Consider the following 24,333-nt stretch of genomic DNA (forward strand, 5'->3'; position numbering starts at 1 on the left):
GTGGTAGTCAAGGTCAAGACTCGTGGTGTTCACGAGTTCTTGCTGTACATTGCACCGTCGCTCGATGAAATACAACGTGGCAACAATGTAAAAGTTTGGTGTGAAGAGGTGACAGTGACAGAGACAGAAGAACAGACCGCAACCCTAATAAATCGGACATTTTTGCATTTTTTGGCTTCCTTTTACCTTTTGCTTTCATGTTTCTAAAATTTTTGGCTGTTTACAATAAACCAGAAAACGGACGTTCGATTCAAAACATCAGTGTTACCATTAATCCGTATGTTTCAAAGCTTAAAATGAATTTTGTGTGGCTTTTGTGAAAGGTAACATAACTCTTTGTTGATGGCGCCATTTTAGAAAGTTTGTTTATTGAAGTGTGTTTTAATTAACTTCGGGTTCAAGCAGTTGTGGCGGGCTCCATAAGATTTCATTAAGGTAACTAACCTAATATTCAAATAGACACACGAACGTAAATACAATGCACTACATCTTCAGATGGAGGGGACTAATGGCACCAGAGCCGAAGATGCATCTCCAGAAAGAATCTCCTTGGAGGTAGCATCAGAAGTTTTTAAAATAACTTTGAAAAATGAGACTGAAACTACACCACACTTATTTAGTAGTAACCCTAAAAAACGCAAAGTTATTAACTGTGATATGTGGGCGAGAAAAAATTTATTAACAATATGCTCCTCAACCCCACAAGCATCCAGCACATTAAATGATAGTTTCACTCAGGAGTTTGAGAACATTAAAATTGAGGCCAGCTATATTACTATAGACCGTTGTGATGAGGGGCCAGCTTCAAAGCTGCGGAAATCCAACACGTAAGCCATTTTATAAACCCATTCCCATGTTATATAAATTTTAATTGACACTTCTGTTTAAGCTGTGAGAAATTGGTGACGCCACCTTCAACCCCTGAATCACATTTTAAATCATTTGATAGCACCCCTAAAAAAGCTAGCATTTTTGCTAGGTGTTCCTCAGCTTGCAGCATTCCTTCCCCTTTGAAAGAACAACATGATATTTTGTATCCCACTCTGAAGCCATTGGATCAATCCAGAAAGATATTAACTCCTCAAAAGTTGTCAGAGACACCCAATAGGAAGAAGTGTGTTGCTGAGATTATTCAGAATCGATGGGGAAATAGATTGTTATATAAGATCATTAATAATGATGTTATTATGGGAGAAGTATTTAGCTACTTGTCTAATGGTGATTTATTCAGATTTTCTGAAGTGAGTAGGGAGTTTAAGGATGCCTTGTTTAGGAATCCAAAGGCTAGTTTAAGGTATGTCTGGTACATCCCTAAATATAATTTTTAATGTTCTTCAATTACTCAGACTTTACCTACTTAAAATGATTGACTTAATCAAACAAGGATACCCTATGTAAAATGTTTATCAATCTACAGGATGTCTTCATTAAATAGTTCCATTATTGCTGAGAAGCTTGCACATAATTTAACATCCTTTTCAGGTGTGATGTATTCCAAGAGTGTCACAAGATAAATAAAGAAAATTACAAAATTACTCCCCCCAGTAGCCCTGAAAGCCAAACATTATTTCCTGAAGGTTCTATTAGTCCAAATCGTCAAAAATTTGCCGAATTTGCAGAAATAGGTAAGTATTTTTTTTGCAAAAGTAGAAAGCAATATTTTCGCACTTACAATGGGAAGAAACAAAGATATATTTATATATAACCTCATCTCATAAATACATATTTCCAAAGATTCTGTACTATTTATTATTATTGTATTGTGATAATTAAGCTCTGTTAAGGTGCTCATAGGCAAAAAGTACACAGAATAGGCTGGCTCTGGTGAAATCCAGGTATCTGCAAGGATATTTCATCTATTCATAGTTCATTTGTCTAATCCTACTGAGGAAGACAAAGACAGGCCAAAAATAGTCAATATGCTGGCTGTTTCCGTCTATATCATTATAGATGTTGCTAAAATAATGCTAAATTCTTCAATTTTTATTATCTAATATTAATAATTTGCTCTCTTCTATCTGTAAAGTATGTAGTATCTGTAGTTATTACCCAATATACTCAATACTCTTGTGCAAAGCCAATTTTCTTTTTGCCTGTAAAAACAAAATTAGATACGACTTTGATTGCTTTTATCTAATTCCTTGTATGTATATGTTTTCAAGGTAGTCACTTGAATCCAACTCAGTCCTTAACAAAATGCCCAAAGTGCACAAGACCCTCCATTGTAGAAGATCACATTGCCCAATGCCAAGAAGGAACCTTTTGCGGATATATTTTCTGCCAGAAATGTAGTAGCTTCTCATATAATCCAAAAGAATTTTATGACAAGTCAGTTGAATCAAAAGGTTTAAGATTTCTACTTTTTATAGCTGCTTAATTTTAGATGCCGGGGCTTGACTCTAGGCTGTTCGCCTTTGAAAAGACGGCCGAAATTAGAAGATTTAACAAACTCATCCCTTGATTTCAATATTAGTACTGTTTTTAATAGCACTGCTGAAAATGGGTTCTCCTCTGGTGAGCATCTTTATTCCTGGGTATGTCTGCGAATTTATAATATTACCCATTTTACAGGCTACTATTCTGGATGTGATTCAACTCACAGTCCCCTATCAGTGAAAAGAAATTTAAACTCTTCTTTGAGTAATAGCAATGACAGTTTGTTGAAGTCGCAAAAAGTTTTATTTGAGAGCAACAGGTCTTTGAGTACATCATCTATAAAGCGCGAAGACAAAAGGAGATCCTCAGGCAGTATTAAACCCATTGTGAGAACTAACACTGTCAAGAGAAGAATAGAGGTAAGTTATTTGTAGTTTTGACATTTCAATGTAGAACAGTTTTTCTGTAGATTTGTGAACCCTCTTCACCACCGAAAGGACCTGTCTACAGTGCCTGCTCGAAAGAAAGTAGAAGGAGCCTCAAAAGGTTAACGAGGTGAAAGGCAATGGTCCCAAATACTAAAGATCATCTTGGTCCGTCACATCCAAAAAGCTTATATTAAGCTCTCCTTTATATTAACGAATTCATCACGCAGTAGATGTAGGTAGGTACGGAGGAGTATGTATTCTCAAGACATTTGTTTTTTAATGTTACCACTCGGTTGTTCTCCGTTACGTGTTGCAAACGTTGCAGTTTTATTCAAGTGATAAAAAAATTTTGTTTTATTTATTAAAGCGTTTTTATGTTTAATTCACAGCCGTTATGGATCAGGTTAGGCAAACTTAAGTAAATTTACTGAGATTGGTCTATTTCCTTTGACTTAAGAGCACACAACTTCATAAATGATTTAAATTTAAAGTATCATTCTATGTATGCAGGATTTATGATTAGTATTTCAGAAATGGGTAGAAGAGCAAAGTGTGTTGCTTATATAAATATAGGTTCTAATTTCTTTGATTACTGAGTTTTTAGGAAATACAGTTTTTATTTTTTTATTTACTTTTTCGAAGACGTTATCCCCTATAACTCAAACGAAAAGGAATAGGACTTACTATTATAAGAGCAACCCAGCATAAAATACCCTTTTCTAATGACACCCCTCGTGCCCTGATCATCAAATCCGGGACACTCTGTACAAACCAGATATTTTTGCAAATGTTGGGTCGGTACACGCGAAGTATTACGAATACTATATGATCATAAAGTTACAAACAACAGTTTCTATGGAAAATTTTTGAACAAAATTTGAGACAAATTCACAACCAGCATCGTCATAATGAGGATTAAAATATAAAAATATAGTATATTTATTTACTTCTAAAAACAGTGTAAAAATTATAACAGAGAATTGAAAATATAACTTTTTATATTAAAAAATAATATCAAAGATACGATCTTAATCAAAAAAGTTACCACTGTCTTCTGAATCACATATTAGTTATTATTGGGTGCAAGGCAGTTCCATAACAAAATAGTTTTTATGTCGGGGTGTATCGCTTTAGCTTAAACTCCATCTGTGGTTAAACTGGAGATTTTAACAAATATAATTGATTATATGTCAAATCTAATGTTTTTTAAGATTTAATTTTTTGCGACGATTCATTCTGTAAGCGACTACAGATACTGACTGAAGCATTTGGGTCCGATTTGGTCTTAGATTGTTCAGATGCGTATCGGCATTCAAACGGCACGATTTTCATACTATTTTGATTAAAGATCCTTCAAAGTGCATTAGTTTGACATCGTGCAAATACAGAATCGCTCGTGTCACATTTCAAAAAAATCCTCCTTGCTGTTTGCATTTTTATCTGTTACATACAAACACGGGCCATTTCGGTATCGAACGAAGTTTTTATTCCCACTAAAAGACGCCTGCGTGACGCTTTTTTGAGTTTATATACACGATGTATGTCGTTCTCAATACTTTCAGGGATTTTTACATAAATATCTTCCTTTGTACTCTTAAATGATAGTGTCACTTTAACGTACTTCTACTGTGCTATTAAATTTGTATTATTTATTGTTGTCAAGAAAGTTCTAAAGATTGTTAATTCTGCAATTTGGGCACATCGTTTTCTCATAATCGAGCAATTCGTGATCCATACACTTTTTGCGAACTAGTCTGAACTTGTATTCTATGACACCTCTATTTTCTTTTCTTTTACTCTGGGATATCCCCTATATATGCACAAGATATTTCCTAAATATAGTCCGTAACTTCAGGACACAATTTCTTATGGTATTTAATGGAAAAAAATCCTAATATGTGGACAGAAATGCTTATATTTGCTTCGATTTAAAATAAATTTGAAACAGTCAATGTTGAGTCCTTAAAATTTTGTAGTTATTGTACGTTGGTAAAAAGCTGCATTTTTAGTATAAAGTCAATTTTTATCTGCCGCTAGTGGCGTAGTTAAGCGTGAGTCAGTCGACGTATTCGTTATAAAATGTAGAACACCAATAATAATAAATAATATATATATTTATTATTATATATGTTTATATATATGTATATATATTATATGTATATATATTATATGTATATATATTATATATATGTACACACACACACACACACACACACACACATACGCATACTATAGAACGTATCTACCATAGCTTAGGAGTTTGTGGCCGAAGCGATTTTTAGTTAAGAACGTTTAATGGGCGTCTATTGTAATTGAGCTATAAGCTTTCTAGTTTTTGAAATTATTTCAGTTAATTTTTAGTTACTCCTAATTTTAAGGTATAACCACAACTAATAATGTTGGAATTACTGAAAAACTAGTGTGGCTTTAAGCTATCGTTTCCACCATTTTAGCTTGTTTGCTAAAATTTGAGCTGAGATTAGACTCTTCAGAGAATACAATTAGGCCTTCTTGGCTTCCAATGAAACCTAATTTATCAGAAAAAAAAACATTTGAGCGTATATGCACATATCGTCTGGGAAATCTCCAAAAATCTTGATCTTTTTTGTTTTCTGCATTCAATTGAAGTACTCCGCCCCTAGCCCAATTTTGCTTTTGCTCTCTTTCAGAAACACCTAAATAAATAATAGTAGCCCTGTAGTCAACCAAACGTAGATTTGTAATCAGCCAAACATAGCTTTATAGTAAATCATTCACCTCTATTTTCAAACATATTCTATGCAAAGCCCTTTGTGAATAAAAAAAATTCTTAATTATTCAATCTTCAGGAAAACTAGACCTTAAACACCACTTCAACCGAAAGAAACTAATATTTGACATTCGCGAATTTGAAACACGGCGTTGGAAAGACAATTCTAGGAAAATTTCTAGAATTTTCTAGAAGAGTTGCAAGAAATTATATATTTAATATTAAAACTAATTTTTTTATCTCAAATGCGAATGTGTGCCTCTAAAATTGTTAAAATTTTTAGAATTACAGATGTAAAGCGCACTTACTCTGTTTATTTATCTTCCAAAGGGTTCAATTTGGGGAGGTTTCTTACATAATTTTGTTCCTTATATTTAAGGTATATTTTCACCTTATTTTATAGTTGATAAGCTGCTCTATTATTGAGCTTTCATTATTAAAATAAAAGGAAGGTGTCTACTTTTTCTTTTATTGTAGTTCTGAGTAGTTTATCAACTTCTAGTAGCTATCTACAAGGATTTTTCTCTGTTTCTAATGATGTTAACAGGCATCTTATACACAAATGCATCGTGCACGTTCTATGGACCTTACTATGGAATTCTTGCCGCCACGAGACTAAAACGTGATGCGATTTTTACTTTATCATAAAATACCGGTGGTCACGACACTACGGAATTAAAAAGAATACTGAGGAAGCTCACTTTTTTATGTGCGCGTCATTTTCCCCACCTGACACATTGAAAATTAAACGGGGTATTCATACCAAGTGAGGGTCACGATCAGTTCACGCTCCTATGCATTCGAATGGACGTTCTTTTGAGTGTGAGAATGGGCTTAGTTGTGCTCTTATCTAAGCGGAAATAGACAAATCCCCCTGCAGGTCTAAATTTAAGCCCGATATTTGTGTACTATATCTGACAAGATAAACATCAAAATGGGCATTTCTTTAATGTTATTAATTATTGTGTTTTTATATTTTTTTTACTTCATTAGTACCTATTAATCTGTGTCATGTGTAAGACGTTACCCACTTAAATGGATCTGTACGGAAGTTGAGGGATGACTTTGTACATACGTATGATTGAAGGCTGGTCTAAATGTCTGGTGTGTCGTAAGTTAATGTTCTTTGCCATTCCCATGATTTTATTGTACCGGTGGTAGTTTATTTATCTACACTTATATGTTGTTCTACTTAATATTTAATAAAATCCATTTCTTAATAAAAGTATGTATTTTTGCCATATGCTATTTTATCTGAGGCATGTAGGGTGTTCCAGAAACTAAGCCAATCCTTACCTTGTTCTATTATTATAATTTTAAACTGATTGAGGGATTTAAAAAAAAAACAAAATGAAATATCCTGAAATAATGGTGAAATTATATAATATATTTAAAGCACGTCTGTTACAAATAATGAAGTAAAAAGCATTATAGTCCTTACTCTATAAATCCATGATTAATAAAGAAACCATTAAATACTAGGAAAAAGAACTAAAATGAAATTATGTAGGAGGACCTATGTTCTTTACTAGGCATCCCAACCTATATCTTATGTTTCCCTCCACCCTTTAAGCAATTTAAGTGTGCTTTATTGGGTATCCACAATATTTTCTCCTTAATAATTCTAAATAAATTCTTCCACCTCCTCTTTTACATCAATTCCATTAAAAGAATTGTTTAATTCACAATTCAGAGTCATTTCATTCTCCGCTGCTTCTGTAACTCCATCATTATTATTGTTTTGAGGTTTATCTACTGGCTTATGGTTGCTCTTGGGTTGTCCATGCACAATTCTCACATGCGTATTATAGCGAGACTTTGTATTAGTAGAGTAGCCGCAAATTTTACACTTAAAGTTGTGCATTTCAGGTAAATGAGCGTTGATTAAATGAGTTTTCAGAGCATTTCTGCTTTTTCCTAAATAAGGGCACTTGTGGCAAGAGAAGACTTCAATCTAAAATTAAGAAAATCATCACAATGTTGGGAAAACCAAGCTGCTATTATAACTTACTTCATCTAAAGTACGATGTGCCAGTATGTGTCTGGCCAAATTTCCTTTTTCCGTGGTCTTGTAGCGATCTTCCTTGGGACACATTTCGCAATAGTAAAATGTCCTGGTTGTTTGATCTGTATGTTTTCGTTGCATATGATACTTTAAATGTTCTTTGCTACTGAACAGTTGAGAACATTCGGAACACTGAACTGATTTCTCTTTGTGCAGGTCATTAACATGCCTAGTCATATGAGACTTGTTTCTAGTTTTATAGTCACAATGTTTGCATGTCACCCAGTTTCCTTCCTTTGAATGGACAACTCTTTTATGCTGTTTCAGACGCTCTAGACAAATATCAGTATTAACCAAGATAATCAGATAAAAACCTTTTGCTTACCCTCTAAGACAGTTACATAATTGCAAGATTCACAACTATAGCTCTTCAACTCATGAGGATTCTTATGCTGTGTCAAAGAATGTCTTTTAACATTGGCATGATTGTAGCTTCTATAATTACATATTTCACATTTATATTCAGTCTTATCATTACGCTCGTGTGTTTTCAAGTGCATTTTGAAGCTGAACCATTTGATTACTTTCTTGCAATGAGGGCATTCTTCGTCTGGCTTAGAATGCTGTTTTACATGACTGTTAAAATAGTACTGCTGCTTGGTTTCAAATGGGCACAGCTTGCATTTGTAAATATCATTGCTATGCTCCTTATCAAAATGGCTTCTTATGGATATGAGGTTGCTGTGGGTATAGTCGCATTTAGCACATTTATAGTCCTTGCTGTCTAATTTAGTGTACTCAGATGATCGATCTTTGTAAGGAAGACTTTGTTTTGGTTTATTGGCCTTTTTTTTTGTACTCTTTGATTCATGAAGATCTTTCTTTTTAATGGTGTTTGGCAATTTTTTCTGATTGATAGCAGTTGGCTCTTCAAGCTTTGCCTTAACTCCATCTTTACTTCCACTACCTTGGGTTCCATACAGTTTACAGAGCCAATTATCAAGTTTAGTTAATTTTTCTGAGGGCTGAGTTTGCAGTGACTTCTTACGAGGCTTTTTGGTTTTCGAAACTTTGTTGGAAGTGCTACCTGTGGGTTTGGTTTGAACGGGGGCACTGGAGGACGCTTTTGCACGGAGCTTCGATTTCATGTTTCATTTAGTTTTGTGACCTTCATTGAACTAATGCCAAAACAGTTTCGTTGAATGAAAAATGCTTGAAATGAAAAATAAATTAAAATAAAAGTGTAAACATAAACAAGTTTCTTTTAAAAATGCATGAAAAAATATGAAACGTCAAATCTAATAAGTGACAGTGACAGATGATTTGGGAGGGGGGAGGGGGCAATGTTTACCAAATTACGAATTTAACGTAAAACGTGTCCGACAACGTTTCCTTACTAGATAAATTTAGAATTTTCATAAGAAATAAATAGATTTTAGGACGTTTCTTTGGCTTAAGCACCAAGGGCGAACGAAAACCTACAAACGAGGTGAGAGAGCAGACCTCATTGTCTGTCAATAAGCAGTTCCTGCAACGAAAACAAGGGAAGTTGGTGCAACCCTAGGTCACTTTTCTTGGCCTAACTACTACTAAGAAGAAGAGGAACTGGCCCTAAGAATTATAGACTCTGACATTGAGGAAAAACAGAGGGCTAAAGGTCAAAAATACATTCTGAATACATTTTATTTTGAAATAGAAGGACCATAATCTATACCAAGCACAATTTCCTTGCTGCAACATACTGCAATATAAACATTAGTATTTCTAACATGGTTACCTATAAAATATACACTACATAATAACCATTAGAGAGCTGTTTTGTGGAAAATTGCAGTAAAAATATCTTTCAATTTTTCACTCTAGCAGCTCCCTCATCTTATAATTTACTTCAACTTGGTGAATAGCTCTGCAGTAACACAATGATCAACGGCATGTAGCAAATCAAACAATTCTTCAACACATGTTTCTGCTGTTTGGCTTCTTGATCGCACTCTGTCGTTGCAGGCCTGATATTTTTCAGCAAGACTTTTGCAGTGGCTGGTTTCACTGCATTTTTCCTATGAAAGTCCATAATAATAATTAAGATACTTGGAGGTAGTTGGAAATTATTATGAAATATTCAAAAGTTGAAAGTTTGAAAAGTGTTTTATGAGGTACACAGTAGGTCTAAAATAAGGATGTGCTACACAAGTATCTCATAACTGGGGATAAATATAGAAATGGTTGGATGAAAAGGAGTTTTAGATCTCTTTGCATTGTGAAACTGTTTCTTTGAATATGCCACTTTTCTGCTATTTAACTAAATTTGGATACATTATATATTATTTCATGTCACATATCATTTGTCTTTTATAGTATGACCTATGAGCTGTAGCTTTGCTAAAAGCATGCTGTAAATTTACTACTAATAAGTACTAATAAATTTTTTGGAATGACTGAGACAAGGATTTGCAGTGTTTAGGATATTTTAGATATTCACATTGTTATTCTCAGTTAGTTTTAATTAAGAGTAATGTGCAACTCCACCTCAATAACAACAACCCCTACTGATATATGAGGTGTTATTCCCAAAAAATAAAAGAAAGAATTGAAAATGTTAATAATACAATTAACATAACAATAAAATTTTATTAAAAATTGATATTTGGAGATGTTAGACTGAGTCATGTCTTTTGACATTTTGGGTAATATGGGGTTCCAATTTTCTCATATTTATGATGTCTTCATATTGACACTTGAATGTGGCACACCCTGTACATCAATTTACTAATTAATTATGTGACAAATTTTAGTATTCAAAATTTCATATTCTTCTTCATCAAAGGATTTAAATCAATAAACTCTTTTTTTCTTAGAAATTTGAAAACTTCACAAAAATGTTTTTGTTTTGAAGCATAGCTATGATTTCTTATGAAGGCCCTGTTTCAAATTTGTGTGATTGATTTTTTACTTATTTTTGGCTAAAGCCTATCCTTAGAAGCTGGAGGAGTTTATTTTGGGGCACTCTATAGAATAAGTTTTTGAGCTCTTTTCAATACAAGGTGTAGGTTGAATGTGAACAGTGAACACATTGCAGAAATCATACCCATGTTTACAAACTAATAAGGGGCTGTTTATGACATTCACCAAGAAGTTGTTTTTGTAGTACGTTTAATAACTGGGCTCAAGGTTAATGATTTTACTAACTGTAGACTTAGAGTCCTGCTATTAACTTGGATTAGAGCATGGTTTCTGCTGGGTGTCTCTTACCCTTAAAACCGCCTGAGGGTCGACTAAATCAGCTTCTTCTTCATCTTCTTGAGCTTTAACAGTTGGAAGCTTGGGGAAGAATCTATCAAAGAACATTTTGTATTGGAAAATCGATCGACTGTGAGTGCGAGAAAAATCTTTTTTACGTAATACGAAATACCGAGTTCAAAAATTTATATTTGTGACTTTTTTTCCTATCAATTCATAACACTTCTTGTCACTGTCAGTGCCAAACGTCAAATTCGGCAGGAATGGAGGCAAATACGTGAGGGACGTCACGTAATCTTAAATTATCACTTTGCCATTATTCTACCTCCTTTATAACAAAAAGTGAAGTGTCAAAATTACGAGGTACAGTTAGATATTATTATTTTTAGATATTTTTTTTGTTAAAATTTGAAAAGCTCACAATACAATTCTAAATTCCCTTCTGCTCTTTGAATTTCAACTTCAGGGAACTTGATTTACACATAATTAAAAAAATCTCTAGCCTTGAAGCAAAATTGTCGAATCTGGTAATGTTGCCTGAAACTTTATATAGAACTTATTGCAAATTTGTTTGTTTTCATGTCCTCCATCCACAACGTTTTCTTCCTGTCTGCTTTAGACATTCTGAACTCGATGTCTCACCTCTCTCTGTCTTTGTCGAACCTCCAACAGCTGATTTCTATTGACATGTTTTATTTTAATTTTCTCAAATTGTAACAATTAATTAATATTAATTATTGAATTTTGTATTCTTTTCTCTCACAGAACAGTACAACTATATAATTCATACTTTTTTCTAAAGGCTCTTGGATCACCGCCATGTAAGCATAAACATGTCCAGCCTCAGAACTCAAATGCGATATTTGAACCCCTTTGAGCTTCATAAATTGCTAATCAACGAATACGTTTTAAAACATCCTGGGGACACTAAACTATTCCAAAGAGACAAATCTAAAGACCGCAACGACTATCATGTCCTTAAAGACAATCATCGATTTCTGTGGGATGATAAAGAGCCGGAGAAATGGGAAGAGCAATTTGCCAAAAAATACTACGAAAAGCTTTTCAAAGAATATTGCATTGCAGATTTAAGTCTTTATAAAGAGAATAAAGTAGCATTGAGATGGAGAGTGGAAAGAGAAGTCGTTTCTGGAAAAGGACAGTTTGTGTGTGGCAATAAACATTGTACTGAAAAAGAAGAGTTACGAAGCTGGGAAGTAAATTTTGCATACTTAGAGAAAGGTGAAAGGAAGAACGTGTTGGTTAAAATTAGGCTTTGTCCTTCATGTTCTAAAAAGCTGAATTATCATAGCAAAAAGAGAGAAGTGACGAGACTGAAGAAGAAAGTGAAAAACAAAACTAAAAAGAAAGATGCTAAGGAACTGGATTCTTGTCATAATACTTTTATAGAAAGTAGAGACAAAACTGAAATATCGGAGTCAATGGAAGAGGCTGCAGGACCAAGCAGATTAAGCCAGGCATCAGATGAATCTCCTTGGGAGGAGCACAAACCAGTGGAAGTAAAGTCCCGAGAAGAAGAAATGGAGGATTATCTGCAAGACTTATTAATTTGAGTATAAAATTGGCTAGAAATAGAATATTGTTGATTTTCTATAAATTAAAAATATTTACTGGTAAAATTAATGCGTATGATCTTCCTAAGTCCAGATTACTTCATTTTAGGTCTATGAATTAAAAGCTTATTATAGAAAAATTCTCTAACCCTATCGCATGTAGTTCTTCAAAAAAAAAATTAGATTTTTATGGATATTTTTCTTCAATAAAAATCCAAATACTGAAATTTGGAATATGCTAAGAATTATTCAAATTCATAAATTGTGACGTCATTAGATTCTCCTTCAGCCTTCAACGTTATACACTCTCACACTAGGTGCGTAATTTCTAAACTCCTCCTTGTCCCGAACTTCACAAATGTCAGCGGCCATCATCGTGACCTTATGAGACTGATGTCAATATGTTTATTTACATTTTATGTTAATTTAAGTAATTTCTTTATTGCCTGTTTTATTTTACTAAATTTGCAGTTATAGTTGCTTTTTATTCGTTATTTCAGATTCACTTTACTAAGTTCTTAATATTTACTCAATTAGAATTATCAGCTTCCTCTTTATTAAACCTTAATTTAGACATTCTTACCTACAATACAAACCAGAGGTTAATGATTATCTTTCCACTTCTCTAACAAACGCAAAATTAAACCTTGTTTCTGTCTTGAATTAATAAGGTTCTTGCAACTAACGAACCGTTTAAGTATCTAAAACATGCTTTTCTGATGGCCTGTAACACATATTTAAACTATGAACGAGACTGAAGGTAGAGTGGTGTTCAATTACCTAGCAGAGGAAATTAATACTGAAGAGGAAACAGGAAAACAAGATGATAGTTGCGATGAAAATCAAAATTCCAAAGTCCCAAAGTCTCACGGGAACAGAAAATACAATTCTGGAGAAACTAGTCATACCAAAGACACGTCTCCTCCTCAAAAGAAAAAAAAGATGGTTTTTGGCAAAAGAGTCAATTCAAAATCAGCGTTTGAGGGTACTAAAAATGGAGTTAAAACACTGATAAATAAAAAGCCAGAAATTTGTTTATTAAATGGCAATTTAAATGAAAGTTCTGCTAATGGTGATATCTGCTTAAGGAAGGTGATCAAACTTGAAACAGCTGAAGAGGAAGCTTTAATGAATAACGATCCTGAAATAGGTTGTAATGCTCCTTCAGAATGTGAGAATATTGGTAAGTATTTTACATCCCCTTGCAGGATGGTACTTTAGCATGTTTAAGTTAAAAGATTTAGAAGCATTGAATGTAGTAAATAATTGCTGACATTTCATAAAAATTGGTTTTACTTTATAAATGGAAAGCTGCTATATATTAATACCATTATGACATCGTTTGTTTCTTGAGATGTGTTATGTATCAACTCATATGTTAGTTCTAAGATGTTATAGTGATATTCAATGCATTAATTGTCAAAAAGAGGGGATAAAACTTTAAATAGCAGTGTTATTACATTGTTTTTTATAGCTTGCATAATAAAGTTTTAGAATTACAATGCATTGGTTTAAGTATATTTTATGAAATATTTTAATAGGTACTGGGAAAGCAGTAAGTACATTGTTGCTTACAAAAGTATTAAATCTCATTTGGAAAGTGTAGTTTTGAGTAATGCTGTATATGTCAAATTAAAGCTCATTAACACATTGGATTCTGTTTTGATACCTTGATACCTCAGATTTATTTCCATTAGTTGTGCCTAACCAGCTTCCACTGCGTCAAATAACATTGGTACTCCCCTCTAAAGTCTATTTGAAATTTAGCTGAAGTCAGTATTTCACTAACATTAAATGCTGCTTTGGTGTGAAGAATAACCTCTCCCAAATGCACTGAACAATCTGCCTTTTGCCAGAGCTATGAAAATAGTAATCTGATCTTGAAGGTGGTTATCTACACATGCTCCATGATATATAGATTTTAGTATAGCCATAGCAGCCCGTTTCCCTGTTTCTTTTGGTGGTTCAGGTTTTTTCCTAAGGCGTCATCTTCTAGAATACACCCTGTATTTATAATGGCTGAAAAAACTATTCCAGAAGCACTGGATGATGCTATATGTACATCTTCTTTCTATTTTATGATGTCAATATTTGGACATATAGTAGATAGAATCTGTTTAGAACCCTCTGCCATTTTGAACGTTAAATGGATTGGTAGTTTCCCTGCCACAAAGCTTATGCTTCTTATTGATGTAACATTTCCAAGATGTCTTAGTGCAATTCTGTTGAGTTACATTACTGGTTGAATTTCAGATTTCCACTTCTCTTGTGAGAAAATATCCTTTTTTCTTGAGACAAAACCCAAATGTGGCCCCGAATTTTTTCAATATTGATCTGAAAACCTCCAACATATAATCTAGTCGAGGGGCCATCTAAATTTTTGTTCCTCCATCCAGTTTAAGTAAAACTTCAGAGTGAATAAAGCGCATGGAAGTCCAACTTGTAGCAGTAAGCTTATACTTCCCAGTGTCTCAATTAAAGCCTGGAAACTACCTCAAGTGATCTGTCCTGGAAAAATGTTATTTCAGTTGATCCTATTTCTGCCCCATAGACCATACCATTGGATATATCCCTTATAAGTTCAACTCTTTTTAGATGTTGAGTTCTTAGGCCAGAATTGTTTTTGTCTGCTCTTATTTTGGTTATATGCACAGGCATTCATTTTATACAGCTCAGAGCTAGTGCCATTCTTAGAGCTTGGCTTCTTCTTTCTAACTAGAACTGTCAATTTCTACAGTAGCTTGAAACATGTTGAGGGTTTATTAGTATGGCCAATTTAGTTGTTTTGATATTAGACATTGGTAAAAGTTTTGCGTCTATACTGATTATTAGTATCAACTATCAGCATTATCATACAGGTATTTATGTCGTTAAATCGACTGATAAAATAGTTTTCAGATTTTTTTTCTTTAGGTGTAACTATAAAAGTATTTTAATAATCTCATTTTTTTCTAGATATAAAGGATGAACCCTTCGATGAAACAACTGTGAAATTAAAATGCGAACCTCCCGAAGAAAACGTTAAAAAGAAGAAAAATATTACAAAAAAGGAAAACATTCTAGATTCGTTATACAGAGAAATCGACCTGAAACCAAAGTGCAAATCGTCAGTAATCCTCTCCCAATGCTTCAATTTTCTGATGGAATTTTTATTTGTAGGACAAAAAGCATATTCAAATGCAACAGTTGCCTCTATGTGGGCAAGTCCAAAGGAAACCTGGAACGGCATGCCTTAATTCACATGGACCCCAATGATATTCTCTGGTATAAATGTTCAGATTGTGACTACAAGTCCAAATATGAAGCCCAATTGAAAGGGCATATGCTAATTCACAAAAGCCCTGACGAAAAGGAATATTTCCAGTGTCCCCATTGCGAGCAAAAGTGCACGAGGAAGCACAACCTAACCAACCACATTCGGACCATGCATCATGACAGAATCAATACTTTTAAGTTGGGCGATTGTTGAGATGCCCTGAAAACATGTCTAATGTGAGTTTTTTCAGATGTGCTGAATGCGAGTATACAACATTTTCAAAGGACCGTTTGGCAGCCCATGTAAAACGACACTCCAATGAGCTCTTCACTTGTCACATGTGCAAATTCGTCACTAAGCGAGAGGAATACCTTCAGACCCACTTTAAATTCAAGCATACAGATCTAGAAAAGCCTTATCCATGCGACACCTGCTCGTACAAAGGCAAAACAAAGCGAGAATTGGACCGGCATTACAGCAGGATGCACAATAAAGATCAATTAAAGGCGTATCAGTGCAGCCACTGCGAATTTAGTTCGATTTACAAAAAGAATCTGGAATATCACTTACTTCACATGCATAAAAACTCTGAGGGCTTTCAGAAGTATATATGCGGACATTGCGAAAAAGAGTTTGCCTATAAGAATGGCCTTAAGGTTCACATTGTGAGGATGCATTTGAAGTTGACCGATGAGGACTGGCAGAAGTGAGATTATTTTACTAATTCTCTTAAATTTTATTATTCTGTTAGAAATTAGAATAGAAGAATTTGATATAGAAAATATTTTTTTCAGGTGTCAAGAATGTAAGTATAAAACCAAAGACGTCAGCACGCTGAAAAGACACATCAAAAGAAATCATGGAGCTCCACGGCTTCTTTGTAATCAGTGCGATTTTGCAACCAATCGATCGAACTCCATGGAGGCCCATTTGAAGAGCCACCAAGTGGAAGATGATGAGATTTTAAAGGTTTACAAAATTTTCAATAAATCCTTTAGGGATAATTATTATGGATGATTTTCCAGTGTCCTCTGTGTCCATACCGATTCACCCAGGCAACTTCCTTCTTCTACCACATGAGGGTAATACACGGTAAGCCAATAGCCTCCAAAGACGTCAGTAAGTATTATTTGAAAGGGGAATAAGTACGTAAGTGGAAATAATGTTCCGATTTATACTCAGCTTTATTGCCTTTTGGTTGCTTCTTTATTTATTTTGCAACTTTTTATTGACGCAAAGCTTATTGTACAGGAAATTTCCTAAGCATGGGGGCGAATTTAAGGGGATATTCCTTGGGTCATAATGAGAATAAAAGTTCCTGTGAAGTTGTGTTTGGAATTGCTTAAATTTCAACATACAGGGTGTGAAAACAACAACGCCCTTGAAATTCATAGATGAAGATACATCAGTCTAAATAATATTGTTACAAAATAGCAGAAATTTTAATTAAATCGGCATAAACATTTTTTTAATACGCGTGACGGATATGTTTCCGCAGAGGCTCGGTCACCCGTAAACAGGTAATACTATTCTTCATACAATTAAAACAGGATTTTGAAGGTAATTTATAGTAATTTTATTTATAACGTAATTATGCGGGGTATAGACAATATAAAGTAACACTAAACTATAAAATAAACAAATAGAAACATTAAAAATACACTTATACTAACAAATTAAAATTATACTTATATTGAAATTTGTCTTTTAAATGTTATAACATTTTATGATATTCATTAAAACATTGGAAACATAATTAAGGTGACTCTAGACACTTAGGACAATACATTGTAGTCTTTTGTGATTTTTTCTTGTGTCCTGGCGTTAATGAGTTTGCTTGTGTTTTGCGTAGCACTGAACGCACATTTTTCTTATAATTTGCCGTGAATTTTTGCGAATTTGCAGGTAGTGAAATGACTTCTTTATTGTTTGGGGCCTTGCGTTTTCAGATTCCAATTATTCCCGAACTAGAAGCTCTCAGAATGTTCTTATTTGTATTTTTTGGTTGGGTGGTTTCCAATAAACAATGTGTGTATTCATTACAAAAGTACTTATTAAGAAATGAATTGCTAGTTTCCGATAACATTTTATGCTCTTCCGAATTGCTGCAAATGGTATCAATTGGTCACTTCTGTTAATGCCAGCCTTTTCAGCACTGTATGTTATGACTGCTAATGGTTATATTGTTGTTTAATATCCGCCAAGCGTGGAAGTGTTCGAAATTGGTACCATACAGCTATATGTTTCGATAATAATACTCATCATGAGCATCTCTGCATTTCAGCATTACGACGCTATTATCGTTCTCCCGTGACATTTCACCTCTTTTCAATTGATGAAGTATAACAACTTTTGACATAAATTTCTTGTTGTGGCGGGTCATCCCTATAACATATGTTTTGCAATTTCACAATTTTACTGCCAATTTGTAGTTTGTATAAAAATTGTTGATAAAAAAGGTGTGGTCTTCATTCAATAGCTTTTCAGGAGCTCCATGCAAACGTTTTCGCCTATGCCAACTTGTCTGGTCCCGCAGGTATCGCGACCAGCATATATTTTAGTTGACCACCTATGCCCTTCTGTAGAACACAATTTGAAGTTTTATGCCATATTTGTACATTTTTGTCAGTATGCACTGTCTGAATATTAGCTTTCCCTTGTAGGGAACCATAGAATTTTCAGCTACAATTTCTTGGCAGGGTAAAAATATTTTTCGGTAAATATTTGTCAATATTTGTATTAATGGCCAAACTTTCCTAAGTCGATTATTATGTTATATGGTTTTGTTGTTTGTGATTATGTGTGTTATAATAGTTCGAATCGATTCTGGGACATTTCACTATGGGGAAATGGAAAATTATAAAGGGTGTTTCAGAATAAGTCTGTCGACTACTTACTGCTTACTCCTGTGACTAATGTAAGAAAACAAGTTCTTACAAACATAGGTCCGTTTTCGCTTTCTCTCCAAAATATAGGGTGAAAAAATTTTTTATTTTTTTATTTTTTCCTAGTAAGTTCGTTCCGGTATTAAATCTTTTTATGAAAATTGGAGAGTGTAAAATAGGTATACAGACACACCTTTTAAGGGGAAAACGATGTTTCAAATTTCTCCAGTGGCGTCCCCATTGATGTGACCCTGAACATTTTAAACGAAAAATATGACATGTCACTAGTTAAAAAAAAATTGTGAATACTCTATATTTTTGTAAAAAAAGGTTTTGAAAATTTTTCATCGCGTTAAACGTTTTTTATAGAAAAAAACATTATTTGCTGACTAATGATGAAATTATAAGACTAAATTAAATTTATTATACCTCCCCAACAACTATACATATAATGGGACAAAATAAATTTTCTTCACGGTTAATTTATTATATAATTATGTTTTATTATTCAGTCATGTTAAGTTAGTACATTAACAATAATTTCAACGAAAAATAACCCAAACAACAAAACACCTTTTTTAATTTTCTCTAAATCCCCATGAAGATGTTCATTTTATGTGGTAACTAAATAATGGGACAGTGTCGAAGCTTTTGCTCTAAAATGGCGCAACATCACCCTTTGCTTCTATTACTGTTGGTATTCTTTTAGACATTGATTGGATAAATGATCTGCACATTTCTGGTGTACAATCATTCCAAATCTGTTCTATCTTGTCTTTAAGTTCAGGCAATGCGCGTTGTGAGTTATTTCTTAAAGATTACTTCATTTTATGCCACACTGTCGCGAAGATATTGAGGTCTGGGCTGTTTGATGGCCAAGATAGAGCGTTAAGGTTGTAGTCGCCAAACTACTTTTTTGTGGTTTTGGCGGTGTGACAAGACGCCCCATCCTGTTGGAAAATGAAATTATCGCCAACCTTTAAATTGGGATGCTGGGAAGCAAGGTGTTTCGTAGAATTTCTTGATATTTTGCAGCGTTCACACTATCGTTAATGAACTGAAAGCATTCCAATCTCGCAGCTGACGTACAATTCCAAATGATCACCCCTGTAGGAAATTTTTCTGTGCGTTTTAAACAATCTTTGTGGAATGCATCGTTCTTGGTGCGAATCATCTGTTTGCGATAATCAGTAACACATACGTCAAATTTTGTTTCATCACTAAGAACTACTCTGGACCAATTTTTCACCGACCAAGACAGTTTCGATTTTGCCCATGTAAACCTGTTTTGTTTTTGTTTCGACGTTAGCAGAAGTTTTTCGTTTGCCTACAAGAGAATGATAATTTTTATAGATAATTTTATTACTTTCCACGTAAATTTACTTTTTTTAAAAGTTTATTCAAAGAATAAAGTATGAAAACATACAAAACTAATGTCACAAGACAGGATGCTTAAAGACAAAAAACTAATGCTACTGATTTGCGTATATATAATATAATAAATGCTGATTCTGCTGGACCTCATAGACAATGGGAGCACTGTGGCCATTGTCTATTTATAAGAAATAAATGGTCATATAATTGGGTACTCCAATAATTTGTTGTTTATATTTGAATCTTATAAAATTTTAGCCCACATTTATGAATCCACTTACGACAGTATTCCCTTAAAATATTTAACTTGGTTGTTTCATTCCAATCAGTCTTAATGTATTTCTTTGATTTTTTTTGCATAGTTTCACTAATATTCTTTTATCTCTATCGGAAATTAACTTTGGACGACCCGGACTTTTGCTCTTTTTATTTAAAATATTTCCTGTTTTTCCATAATAGTTAATTATATTCCACACGGTAGTTTTAGGAATATGAAGTTCATCTGAAACCTATTGCGGCAGTAGTTCTTAAGCATTCATTCTCGAACTTTTGGACTTGTAAATACCCCTCCTACCAATTTGTTCAAAAAAGGCAACTATTCAAGTCAATAAATATAAACTGAATTATTTAACAACTAATATTTCCATCAGATATTATTCATATGGCCTATTTGTGTCTATAGGTATTCTTTTTTTGCGATTAGTTTTTACTGCCCTATTATTTAGTTACCACATAAAATAAACATCTTTATGGGGATTTAGAGAAAACTAAAAAAAGTGTTTTGTTTTTTGGGTTGTTTTTCATTGAAATTATTGTTAATTTGCTAACTTAACATGACTGAATAGTAAAACATAATTATATAATAAATGAACCGTGAAAGTAGAAATTTATTGCGTCCCATTATAGTATAGTTGTTAGGACTCGTATTTTTTAATATTTTTTATTTATTATTATATATTTTTTTAATATATTTTTTATTGTTTTGAAAACAGGTATGGTAAATGATCAAAATGGACAGGTCGTACAAACAATATAATTTAATTATCCCATGTAATTAAGACATGCAACGATATCACCTTTCCTTTTTTACTCTGAAACCGTACGTCAATCGGAAAAAACACAAGAGAACTTTTGTCTCCTAAACCGAACAACCTTTTCAGAAACAAATTTTAATTTAAAAAAAGACAGTGGCGTAACATTTGCTTATCAAAAGTGTCTAGGCATACGTCGGTGCACATTTCACTGTTTACGTCAAAGTCAAATTTTTTGCTTCATTGAAGATGGTTTGGATGGGAGATAATCACACAAAAATTTCATTACAATGTCGTAAAAAATGTCCGAGAAATTCTAAAATGTGCAATTTTTTTTTGAAAGTTTAACACCCTATGCTTTGTAAACAAAACATTACTGAATATTGGATTATATTGCGCACTGCCATTATTGGGCACTTAAAATTGAAACATCATATATGCCCACACATATTCATATAAAAAATGTAAAGAAACTTCAACTTATGATGTCATGTTTCTCACACTTTCCAAGTATTTTAAAACATTTGTCCTATCCCTAAATAGTAACACTATTGGAAGCATTAACGCATGCCAAAAATCAACCAAATCGATTAACGCGTTTCCGAAAAAATAGGAAAAATCTTTTCAAAAAAATTTGTTTGAACGATCTCTAGCGGCTAAAGGTAGTTTCAGACATAACTAAGTTAATGCGAATCGTTCTATTTTTGACCAAAGAATATATAGTAAAATTTTGTACACGTTTTTTCCGGACACTCTGTATATGTATATACGGGACACCATATGTATACAGGGTGTCCCGTAAGTCAACGATATCCCTTCAAGGATGGATAGATCAACTCAAAATAAATCGATTTAACTAAACTTGCCTAAGTCCAAAAGTTGTTAATAACCGAGAGGTACAGAGTGTCAAAGGTGAAAAAATAAATCACATTTTCTTTAATACGTCTCCACTACTTCGAATTAATTTGACAAAATTTTGTATTTGGGAATTTCTTGAGATGATAAATTCAAATTTACCGACGATTTCGTTGCATTTTCTAGATGGCGCCAGATGCTGCCAATAGGACCAATTTAAGCTGCAAAAACTTTTTTGTGCTACAGTGTATGTCATTATGGACCGGATAATTTTTTTTTCTCACCTTTCTTGCTTAAAAAATATTTACCCTGTTGAAGTCGCTAGAAGAAACGATTTTCATTTACATTTTTGCTCTGTTTAACAGACATTTTAGGGAGCAGTAATAAGGATGCTACATTTACCGACATATCGCGTTGTGTCGGTCTTTCAGCTAATCGCATTGTTTACGTCTCAAGCCTTAAAGTTGGCTCAATGGGCACAGAAGAAGTTTCTCCCGGGGCAAAGTAGGCTCCGGGAGAAACTTCTTTCGATTCAAGCTGGGCATTCAACGTTTCAAATAGTAAAATACACTTTTTTCTAAGCTTTAACACCTTACATTTCGAAAATGACTTTTATCCTCATTTTGACCCAAGGAGTAACCCCTCTGCGCCATGATTTAGGTAACGCCTTGCATAGGAGCGTAGATAAGTAGTGATTAACAATCAAGTGCCTTTTTGGAGGTGATAGTGAAGTTTAATAATAATTGATCTTTTAGGCAATACTCCCCCTTAAAGCACACATTCCATGCTCTTTTTTCTATTTTTTGAAGCCCCGTTTTGTTAGGAAATTGAGCCTTTTTGTTGCATTCAAAATCGATTATAGGGTTTCCAGTTAACAAATCGTCAATTTATCTTGTTATTTAATACTCGTTTTGCCCGTTATGGCTTTGAAAAGTGCAATCAAGCTGTTTGCTTTCAGTGTTATACTCGAGAGTTTTACTGTTTTAAGACCTTTCCATCCATTGTTTTGTTACTTTGTTACCATCGATGGTATTGTTAACCTTTAATTTTTTCGCTCTCTTTGGCAATATTGCATAATCCAACCCCGAATTTTTTTGTTAGCCCTCCTTAAGTATGTTGTTGGAATTATTTCCTTCTTATGTTTGAGTATGTGTCTAGAAGTAAAAAGCCCAAAAGGGTTCCTGCAATCGTAAAGAACTATACGCACATCGCCTTTTTTTTTTCTTTAAGAAACGTTAGATATATGGTTTCGCTTTCTACAAAGCAATTTATTGTAATTCGTGATCATTAAAGAAAACCTCAAAATAGGTGGGGAATTATAAAAGTAGCGTGTTGATTAGCTCACTTCTTAGTTACCATCAAACCTCTGACGAGTGCTTAACAGTCAATGCATTTTTACCAAGATATCCCTCTAGTATTTCAACGCCTATTGGAGACATTCTTCAATGATTACCCTGTATTTTTATGTTTAGTTTTGTATGGCTTTTATGGTAGTATCATACGTATTAGTTACTTTTATGATTTATTTATTAATTATTAGTTCTTCACTCGGCACAGCCATCAGTATATTTTGTATGCTTATTTACGTGTTTTTTGTACTATAACCCCAAGTAAGCCGACCATTTTTGTATTGTGAAACTGTGAGAACAAACAACAGAAATAAATAGATTTTTCTATCCGGAATTCTGTGATTTGTGGTTACTGGGACTTCTTCAAGTACTGCAGCTCAAGTAATGAGTATCTCAGGTTTAGGATTAAAAAAAACCACTCTGAGTCTTTGAATGAGTAATACGAATCCAATATACGTATCTGGCCTTGAAACACCACTTTTTGACTATCCAGCTCTCTTTTACCCACGTCGAGAAGATAAGTTTGTTAATGACTATATTCCGTCTAAAACCCGAACTTTTTTCTCACTAACTAAAATCCACTAAAACACCTCGAGTTGGCCGTTTTCACCCCACCCTCCCCTCCTGACGATCCCTACGCATAATGCACCAAGGGAGTGAGGGGCAATGTTGGCCTTCAAATTACTTTCTCTAACGTTCTTCCTTCGTCTTCATTATGTTACAAAAAGTTTTTCTACACGATTGTCGCGTTTCTTTCCTCTATCATACATGCAAACAATCCATCTAAGATTTAGTTACATGAAGCACGAGGACATGAAAGTTCTATGTTCCACCATATCCAATTTTCCTCAAAATTGACAGTCGTCAGTGGCCTTGCCGATTCTATTGATCGACTGCATAAGGCTCCCGCGTCTCACGTTCTCCTTCAAGTTCTACTATCTTTCCTGTCATTTCGTCACAGTTTTTCTCTGAGCCTCCTTTGGCCTCTTCTCCGACTTCGTACAGGTCGCTTAGCGCAGGTCTCACTTCTAAACGGTCCTAAACTTGAAATACTCAGATCACGACACAATGAATTGAACGCACAGAACTTCTCCCTCCCCTTCTATGACACCTCTTCTTCCCCTTCTATGATACCCCTTTCCTCTTCCATGCTGTTTTCTCCCACCTCAACGGTAGTTGTTTCGCATCACCTATGCACTTCTCCATGTCCTAAA

The 24,333-nt window shown here is 33.9% G+C and overlaps 5 protein-coding genes across 5 annotated transcripts; 3 read left to right on the forward strand and 2 right to left on the reverse strand.

The window, feature by feature from the left end:
* The first annotated feature begins 132 nt into the window (after positions 1-132).
* On the forward strand, positions 133-6,792 carry LOC136416423 (uncharacterized). The gene is made up of 8 exons (XM_066401585.1): positions 133-435; positions 496-827; positions 890-1,294; positions 1,483-1,625; positions 2,163-2,328; positions 2,384-2,514; positions 2,572-2,795; positions 2,846-6,792. Exons 2-8 carry the CDS (start codon positions 496-498, stop codon positions 2,933-2,935), a joined length of 1,491 nt encoding a protein of 496 aa, XP_066257682.1. The 5' UTR covers positions 133-435; the 3' UTR covers positions 2,936-6,792.
* A 133-nt stretch (positions 6,793-6,925) lies between these two features.
* LOC136416389 (zinc finger autosomal protein-like) lies at positions 6,926-8,862 on the reverse strand. The gene is made up of 3 exons (XM_066401526.1): positions 7,944-8,862; positions 7,565-7,890; positions 6,926-7,507 (listed from the first exon to the last, which is right to left on the reverse strand). Exons 1-3 carry the CDS (start codon positions 8,704-8,706, stop codon positions 7,178-7,180), a joined length of 1,419 nt encoding a protein of 472 aa, XP_066257623.1. The 5' UTR covers positions 8,707-8,862; the 3' UTR covers positions 6,926-7,177.
* A 363-nt stretch (positions 8,863-9,225) lies between these two features.
* On the reverse strand, positions 9,226-11,025 carry UQCR-11 (Ubiquinol-cytochrome c reductase 11 kDa subunit). Its single transcript, XM_066401527.1, has 2 exons — positions 10,808-11,025; positions 9,226-9,615 (listed from the first exon to the last, which is right to left on the reverse strand). Exons 1-2 carry the CDS (start codon positions 10,901-10,903, stop codon positions 9,442-9,444), a joined length of 270 nt encoding a protein of 89 aa, XP_066257624.1. The 5' UTR covers positions 10,904-11,025; the 3' UTR covers positions 9,226-9,441.
* A 489-nt stretch (positions 11,026-11,514) lies between these two features.
* LOC136416535 (protein FRA10AC1 homolog) lies at positions 11,515-12,406 on the forward strand. The gene has a single exon (XM_066401755.1). It carries the CDS (start codon positions 11,629-11,631, stop codon positions 12,367-12,369), a length of 741 nt encoding a protein of 246 aa, XP_066257852.1. The 5' UTR covers positions 11,515-11,628; the 3' UTR covers positions 12,370-12,406.
* A 337-nt stretch (positions 12,407-12,743) lies between these two features.
* Positions 12,744-23,351, forward strand: LOC136416529 (zinc finger protein 711-like). Its single transcript, XM_066401736.1, has 6 exons — positions 12,744-13,552; positions 15,325-15,475; positions 15,529-15,822; positions 15,876-16,331; positions 16,420-16,594; positions 16,651-23,351. The coding sequence occupies exons 1-6, from the start codon at positions 13,114-13,116 to the stop codon at positions 16,768-16,770; spliced, it is 1,635 nt and encodes a 544-aa protein (XP_066257833.1). The 5' UTR covers positions 12,744-13,113; the 3' UTR covers positions 16,771-23,351.
* The last annotated feature ends 982 nt before the right edge of the window (positions 23,352-24,333 follow it).

The sequence above is a fragment of the Euwallacea similis genome, chromosome 23 (assembly GCF_039881205.1).
Source record: "Euwallacea similis isolate ESF13 chromosome 23, ESF131.1, whole genome shotgun sequence".
NCBI classification, from domain to species: Eukaryota; Metazoa; Arthropoda; class Insecta; order Coleoptera; family Curculionidae; genus Euwallacea; species Euwallacea similis.